This window comes from Pholis gunnellus (assembly GCF_910591455.1).
Source record: "Pholis gunnellus genome assembly, chromosome: 4".
NCBI classification, from domain to species: domain Eukaryota; kingdom Metazoa; phylum Chordata; class Actinopteri; order Perciformes; family Pholidae; genus Pholis; species Pholis gunnellus.
In genome coordinates this window covers 11,046,426-11,054,716 of record NC_136530.1, presented here as the reverse complement: position 1 = coordinate 11,054,716, position 8,291 = coordinate 11,046,426, and the positions used below count along the sequence as shown (strand labels likewise).

The 8,291-nt window shown below is 40.3% G+C and overlaps 1 protein-coding gene across 4 annotated transcripts in view; it reads left to right on the top strand.

Moving 5' to 3' along the window:
• The first annotated feature begins 780 nt into the window (after window positions 1-780).
• The window catches only part of LOC306695010 (uncharacterized protein), a 7,921-nt gene continuing 410 nt past the window's right edge, over window positions 781-8,291 (top strand). The window contains exons 1-12 of one of the 4 annotated variants that reach the window (XM_079158104.1): window positions 781-1,118; window positions 2,624-2,757; window positions 5,439-5,542; window positions 5,890-5,979; window positions 6,062-6,108; window positions 6,198-6,331; window positions 6,514-6,589; window positions 6,710-6,823; window positions 7,002-7,091; window positions 7,225-7,296; window positions 7,379-7,556; window positions 7,731-8,291. The exon at window positions 7,731-8,291 is cut by the window's right edge and continues 410 nt beyond it. In XM_079158104.1, the coding sequence (XP_079014230.1) occupies window positions 997-1,118; window positions 2,624-2,757; window positions 5,439-5,542; window positions 5,890-5,979; window positions 6,062-6,108; window positions 6,198-6,331; window positions 6,514-6,589; window positions 6,710-6,823; window positions 7,002-7,091; window positions 7,225-7,296; window positions 7,379-7,556; window positions 7,731-7,937 (1,368 nt within the window). In that variant the 5' untranslated portion in view covers window positions 781-996 and the 3' untranslated portion in view covers window positions 7,938-8,291. Of the gene's footprint in view, window positions 1,119-2,623; window positions 5,543-5,889; window positions 5,980-6,061; window positions 6,109-6,197; window positions 6,332-6,513; window positions 6,590-6,709; window positions 6,824-7,001; window positions 7,092-7,224; window positions 7,297-7,378; window positions 7,557-7,730 lie in introns of those variants that run through there. The other 3 variants (XM_079158106.1, XM_079158107.1, XM_079158105.1) reach the window with 3 other exon arrangements.

Sequence of the window (8,291 nt, the reverse complement as noted above, 5' to 3'; positions counted from 1 at the left end):
CAACTCAACTAAAGTACTAGTGGAGTTGCAGAGATGTTTCAAATAGTTGGTTAGGTAGTTTCTACACCAGCAATGATACTATAATATGTTTACATTATAGTTAAAAGAAAACATAATAACATAAACAATACATCCTAATCATATACTACACATGATACACATTTTCTCCTCTTGTCATGTTTCTGGGGCTTTGTGTACTGTACTGTACTTATGTACAGTTTTGGAGAACTTTACTTCAGTCTTTTCATTTGAGGCTACTTTACTACATTTCAGCAGAATATATTACTAGTACTTTTTATTCCACTACATGTATACATGAAAGTACTTTCTAGATTATGATTATTTACTAGATCTAGGCTGGTAAACCGCTCAGGCAGATATAGAAGTTGATGTTGACTTATTGTAGACACATTGATAGCGTTGTATATGTCTGACAATTAGTTACAAGAAATATGCCATACAAAATTTTAGGTAATTTATAAAAAGTGTCTCACATGTTAGACAATTTGTACAGCAGAGAGCACTGACAAGTAGATATTTCCACGGTCAATTATTCAGAGTTTTTTCTGTTATGTGTTTATAAATCATTATAAAATATTTTTAAACTCAAAAATATTTATGTCAGTATCAGCTTAAAACAGTACCGGTCAGATATGATGTAAAAGTATCAACTAAATACATTATTTTACTTGAATGGGACACTTCTAGTTTGCTCGGCTGAAACTCATTACGAGCTTATAAACCGCACGTGAACGCGCCAGCATCTCTGCCTCGCGACATTTTCAGCAGCGGCATTGTTGCTCTCTGCTGACGGTCGTCGTTGATTTGCCACAGACAGCAAACGTTAACCATCTTCTATCTACAGGAAGAATGCACGCATTTGTAATCGCCTAATGTTGTTTTCCTCGTAAACGATACCTAGCTCGTGTTTTTTGGTTTCAAATTCAGGCTCGTTGCTAGCATAAAGCTACGGTAGCTTGATTAGCACTCGCGAAAATGAATTCCAACACGCACGTCATTCAGGTGACGAACGTCTCCCCGAGCACGACGTCCGAGCATATGAGGACTCTGTTTGGATTCCTCGGAAACATAGATGAGCTGAAACTGTTTCCACCTGAGTGAGTATTGTGAATTGTACATTGTTAGAACGTTGTCTTACCTAGCTTGAGGCCTGTAGTGTCGAGTAGGCCTCGCTGCACGGCATGCTAATGCTAACGTTAGCCCGCGCCTTTAGTGAATGCAGCAGCAGTCACTCCCCTTCAACTAAGGATTATGATTGTTTTGGATTAATCGTTTAGCCCCAAAGTGTCAGAAAATATATTTTTTAATTGCCTTTACAAGTACCTATAGTATTAGTGAAGTTGAAATTGTTTAATGCCCAAAGATATTCAATTTGCAACGATATAATAAACACAAATACATCAGTAAATCATATTTGAGTGACCAAAACAGCGCTAGACATTAGCCTGTTCAAGCCTGTCTTTCTCTGCTTTACATCATTGTAAATTGAGTAATTTGTGCATTTTCTTTTAATCCCATCTGACATTTCATAGACTAAACAATTAATTGAGTAATCAGAAAAGTAATTGTTAGATTAACCAATATTAGTTGCAACCCTAGATGTAACTGCTGCAGCATCTTCTTAAATGTACTAAATGCTGATTTAAACAAAGTGGAAGAACAAATTAACTTGGTGTCAATATTGTTAATGAGCTACTGCAATCTACAGTATTTTAACATTGACTATAGGAGGAAATAATTGTTCTCTGCTTTGTATCTTCCTGAATTGAGTTACACCTGACTTCTCAGCAGGTAGGACATGGCGAGGACTGTAACAACAACAAAGGTTCAAAGTGTCAGTGATTGGCGGTGATATTTGATTCCCAACAGATTGACGACAAGCAATGCACTTATTACAACGCGTTATAAGAAAATATGTTGATGTATTGTATCTAAACAGATAATAAAGAGGTCAGAGAGTGGGTGAGGTTGTGCGGCCTGTACTCCATGATTAAAGGTATAATATGTAGCATTGTCGGTTGCTGTTTGTAAACAAACAACACCACACTTTGGGAAGGTGCCAAAATGTCGGATTTTGAATGAATGCAGGGGAAACGCTGAAGCACATCAAAACTCACAACAATGTAACAACCCGTAGGTTGTCAAATACTGCCGCTTTGCATCATACTGACGCTAAAGGGGTCCATGTCTTGTGCCTTGCTATCAGACGTCAAGGGGTGTGACAAAGCGGTGGTATTTGATGACCTGGGAATGACAACGGCGTACATCCTACATGCTCTTATTAACTTGGGGTTACACATCCACGTTGGGCCCAAAGTATTTTTGCTGAGGCCCAAAAACATCCTAAACACAGCAAAATAAGAAGTAACTACAGAATACAGGCAGAGGACAGGGTCTCTGTAGATAGACTCAACCACACACTTCTTGTGGGTCAAAAGTGATGATTGAGAGGGATTCTTTTTTTTAGGAAAATGCTGCATATTGTACCTTTTTTAACTTAGTTGTCCCAGGGGACAAAAACATCATTACGGTCAGTTTGAAGAAGGCATGTTGGGTCTCCTTGTTCGTATTCTTTGCACAACATATCTGTATTTTCTTCCAGTGACTCTCCCTTGCCTGTGACTTCACGTGTCTGTTTTGTAAAGTTCCTTGAGTCTGAGTCGGTGGGAGTTTCCCAACATCTGACGAACACCGTCTTCGTGGACCGAGCCTTGATCGTGGTCCCTTTTGCTGAAGGTGGGTGTTTTGTTTTATTCTTGTCTCGCTCACGTGGCTATCTCTGAACATGCATCACAATGTGTAGGTTGTTTTGATAGAATTGCAAACACTATCTGAAGCCATTGTGAGTTCTTTGTGACCAAGCAAAATTCGCTAAGCTTTTCAGTGCTTGGCATTTCTAGGTTTATAAAAAAGGGAAATGTACATTTGTGTCCATGTCTGACAATCTAGCTGTAAACTTCTCTCTCTGTTATTTGTGTTGTGGTTTTCATAGTGGACAAGTCATTTGCAGAGAGTCCCTTCCTTGCTGGCTGAAAGTGGTCCTCTGCTGCCATCAGGAGATTAGAAAAAATAATGGCACCAGGCTCGCAAGCCCCCTTCTCTCTCTTGTTCTGCAGTAAAATATTAACTCTTTATTTATTTTTTCTCTCTCTGTTCAAGGCATCTTTTATATAAAAAAATGAGCCACGCAACTCTTCAGCAAAATAGGGGTATGGACTTCAAGCGTGAACCATTTCTGATCCTCTATTTATATTTGAACCTTAAGCACCCTGGGTAAGCCTGCTGTAAATGTCCCGTTGTGCTTGATAAATGCCAATAAATAACAACAATGCGTTACAATTCATGTTATCCACACTGTCAGCTTATGTCAGCGGGGAAAGACACTGTAGGTCAGTCGCTTTGCGTCAATTCCAGCAATATTTTGTACACGTCTAACAAAACAGTTTAACGTTGGGTAAACTATATCATTTATTTTACGAAGCATACATGCAGTTGATTTGCTACCGAAACAGATTCACGCTGACACTTCTTTGTCCATTAATATTTACTTCACCGCTGTAAGAAACCATAAAAGATGCTGCATATACACAGTGGTGTTTTCAGTTTGGCCCGAAATATTTCTAGGTTCAAGTCGGGCACAGCAGTGTTGGGAGTTTGGTTAGGTTACCAAACTGCAGGTGTAAGTTGCTCCTCCTCTAACGGGTGCAACAAAACCTAGCAACAGAGTGAAGGAGATGTCAATCAAGCACAGTCTTACAGGTCCACGCCGTTATCAGGAGAGGTCTAATCAGCCAAATATGTGACAACTTGACTTTGTTTTCTTGATGCATAGCTGTTCACCAAACATCCAAACGGTATTGCCTCATTAAATGTAATCATGGCCTGATTAATCGTGGTGCATTACAAAGGAATATGTAAATACTGGATCTGGACTTGGTATTGGCAGAATGCTGATATTTAATGGCTCAGATCTGGCTAAAATATTTGGGACATCCCTACACCAGCACAAAGCATGCAGGATAGATGCTGTGCATGCTAGGATAGATTTTGAAAGGGTGTGTGTGTGCGCGCCGTAATCTACACAATTACTCTGAGCCGATGTTTTGGAAGTCAGTCAGCATATCATTTGGTTATAACCATGAGAAGCACACAAACCGGCGTTGGCATTTACTTGCTCCAAGCCTTGTAATATTTTACTTTGTGCATCTGTATTTCCAAATTTTCACTAACATGCAAGAGATAAAAGTAGGTTTAATCCTCTGCTTGATGTTGCAGTAAAAATGCTTTTCATTGACGCTCTCCACACATGACTCTGCAAGAGTTGAGTGAATCTCACGTTTAACGGTGGTGTTTCTTTTGTTGTTGTGTTTTACAGTTCTTTTTCCTGGTTCAGCCAGCCCTATATACCAGGCCCTGCTGAAAATGCCACCAACAGTTTTGTCTTCTGCAGCCTTATCCTGTTTCTCAAGTGTCCTTTCTGTTGTGCGCGTGTGCGTGTGCGTGTGCGTGTGCGTGTGCGTGTGTGTGTGTGTGTGTGTGTGTCTCTCTCTCTCTCTCTCTCTCTCTCTCTCTCCCCTGTTAAAATGTAAAATGTCAGATTAAGAAATAGCCTGTTTTCAGATTGCACCATGGATAATCATCTCTAAGATTTTCCCTTTTGAATTTACTGTTTGATTTCTTCATCTTTGGGCACATTTGTCATGATTTTATCACAGCTTTTGCTGGTAATAGCCCGTAACTGTATAGTGCAGTTTATCTTTGACATTGTTTAGTGTTTTTAGTGACATGCTGTTGGCCAAAACCTAGCAGTACTGTAGCTTGTTAGCAATACTTAACTTGGTTGGCAAGTTTTTTTTCTTTCTTTTTTGTGGTGGAATTGTACAAAGTAACCACCAACAAAAGCCTAGAAAAGGTAATATGTCTGAACCTTTTCTGTTTTTGTATTGGTGATGGTAAGTAATGTTGAAATGTACCCTTGTCTACACCCAAATCATGAACTTTGTTTTCTGTATCTCAATGTTTTTGTGTGCTTTATAGCGAAGCAGCCGGCACGAGTCGCTTGTTCATAAAACATCTAATGAAAGTTGAGAGCACATCCCACGGGACAACTGGCTGTGCTTGCTTACGTTTGGTTCATGACTTAAAAAACAAGTACAGGTGAAAAAATCTTGGCAGTGTTGACCAGTGTGTATTGTGACTTATAAATTCATAGCTGCTAATCATACAATCATACTTTCACGAAAAAATCAGGGATCAAGATTTACAGACAAGACAAAAAAAAAAAAGTGCATTCTTTTTATTCATTCATTATTTGAATACAGAGTAGTTAGACAGAGGTGGCTTGTCTGCAAGTCTTGTTTGAGTGTTCATCAATGTTTGCGTGGAGCGTGTACTGAAATGTTGTTGTTTTTCTCCAGGAGTCATTCCTGATGAATCTAAAGCTATGTCGCTGCTGGCTCCAGCCAATGCCGTGGCAGGAATGATGCCTGGGGGAGGCCTTCTTCCGACACCCAATCCTCTGGTAACAATGAGTTTTGACATTAAGTTTGATTCTGAAGTATACGTTGTGCTCATGATCATTTTGGGTTGCTGGTGTAGATTCTGGTTGCCTTTTTTTTAAAGATCACTAGTAACGTAGATATTTGTGTTATTGTTAGATAGTTTAAATCATTTTTTGAACTTTTTCACCCCTGGTGAGGTTGCATGTTTGTTGACATTCTGTCAGGACTGAAAGTGACATTTCTTTTTTATAAAGTAACATTGATTTAAATGGGCACAATGATTCAGACATGAGGCTGTGTTGCGTCTGCTGGATGCTTGATATAAAAACATTTTTGGGCTTAAAGTGTAAGTGTGTCTGTATTTCAGATGGGAGGGACACCATTTGGAGGTCTCGGAGCTCCCAGCATGGAGCAAATGGCTGCCATGGGAATGCAAGGCCCTAACATGAACCCCCAGGTGAGCACTTCGTCAGTCACAGTCAGTCGCAGCATGCTTCAACTACATTTTTCTAATTTTAATTTCCTCCTTTCTTTTTCAGGCTCTTTCTGCAGACTTTCTGAAGCTCATGCAATCCATGGACCCCAAGTAAGAAACTATACACGCTCTCATTCAGGGTTTGCAATCCATTGAGCCTGAATCATTTTTAAAAACTAAATAATTGATGGCACTTGCAGACTTAATCCATTAGCGGCCGGACTGAACTTGAATCCAGGGATGAAGAACGATGCGTCCAATAAGGAGATAGAAGAGGCCATGAAGAGAGTCCGAGAGGCCCAGTCTCTCATCTCTGCAGCCATTGAACCTGGAAGTGAGTGCTCCGCTTCCTCGTGTCGCCTTTTACAGAAAGAGCTACTTGTTTTATGTAGCCGTTTATAAAGTTATAATGAATGTAGAAGCTAACGCTCCATGTAATTAAACATTGTGCTGGAATTTTGTCAGCTTCTCAGTGTTTGTTCCTGTGAGATATTCAACTTTGTCGTTGTTTTGCAGATAAAAAAGATGACAAGCGCAAACATTCCCGTTCGCGGTCAAGGCGAAGGCGGTCCAGATCTCGCTCAAGACACCGGTAAAGACACCGGCACGGCGAACTCTGTCTCTGGACAGATGTAAACCAAATGACACGAACAAGATAATTGATATCTGATTTGCTATGTTTTTAATTGTGATACCGCTTCATTTTTGGCAGACGTTCGAAGAGCAGGTCTCGGCGGAGGTCCCATTCAAGAAGTAGGAGGAAGTCCAAGAGTCCACGTAGGAGGAGGACCCACTCCCGGGAGAGGAACCGCCACAGCAGATCTAGGTCAGCATTAAATTGCTGCGTCATCAAAGTTTAATGCCGACCACTTGTGTTAACCACTGCTTTAGGCTGTCGTTTAAGTTCAGATTTTTATTTTTAAACTTTCTTAATACACAATACTTTGTGTCACTTGCAAGAGCTGCCAATACATCTAGATTAACCTTGCTTGTGTCTTGATCAGGGACCGGAGGAAGGAGGAGAAGTCTAAGAAAAGGTCAAAGACTCCCCCCAAGAGCTACAGCAGTGCCAGGAGGTCTCGAAGCATTAGTCGGTGAGTGGTCTTCCTTTCATTTAATGTGATTTACATTCATAAAAGCAAATGACTTTAACAGACAGCAGTCTGTGATTTGGTTAGAATGACGGAAGTATAAAATTGTATTTATTTCTTTTACTTTGTGTCTCAGGAGGCACAAGCGAAGCCGCAGTGCATCTCGGTCCCCCAAGAGGAGGTTGTCCAGGTCTCCATCACTCAGACGGTGAGATGTCAAACGCATTTTTACATGCAATTCATTGTCATATCTAGTTCAACAACTGAAAAGATACATTTGTCATGTTCAGTCACAAGAAAGAGAAAAAGAAGGACAAGGAGCGTGAGAAGGAACGGGATAGAGACCGGAGGGAGGACAGAGACCGGAGCAGAGATGAAAGGGAACGCTCGGCCAGTAAGAAGAAGAAGAGCAAAGACAAGGAGCGAGACCAGGACCGCAAGTCTGATAGTGAGAAAGGAGATGTTAAGGTATGTTTAGAATATTGTTTTGAAATGACTGGCAAGTAATTAAACAGCCCAGAAGATGGGCCTTTTAAAAAACTAATTATTTAACTGTCGTGATCTTTTCTGTTCGTCTCTCTCTATCAAATACAGTAGAAATGCCCCCAAAAAATAATCTTTCAAAAAAAATTGTCCGGACAGGTGACCCGGGATTACGATGAAGAGGAGCAAGGTTATGACAGTGAAAAGGAAAGAGAGGAGGATGACGACGATGACAGGAAGAGCGACTCTGACTCTGCCTCATCCCCCAAATGCCAGGAGATGGAGAGGTCAGAGGGCCACATCCCCAAAAAGTCCAAAGTGAATGGAGACGACCACCATCAGGAAGACATGGAGATGAGTGACTGAGAACCAGGCAGTGTTAACTTTCCACTTTTATATTTTTAATATAGGCCACAACATGTCTGTGCCTGATCACTCGGCGTTAAAAAGAACGATTTGTTGTCTTAACTGTAGAAGCTTTAGCGAAGGAGGGTCTTTAGTAGGAAAGCGGTCAAATAATTTTTGTAAAGATGAGGAAACGAGGACTAAAATATGAATAATGTGAGACATGGTTTTAAATAGTCATTACTGTACTTTTTTAAGATCCTGTTGACTTTTTGTTTCTATTGCCTTTTGTGTTTAAACTTTGTCTTCCTGACGGTAGAATACAAAGCGTTTCCCACTAAAATTCTATGTAAATATTTTACTTGTCGAGATTGA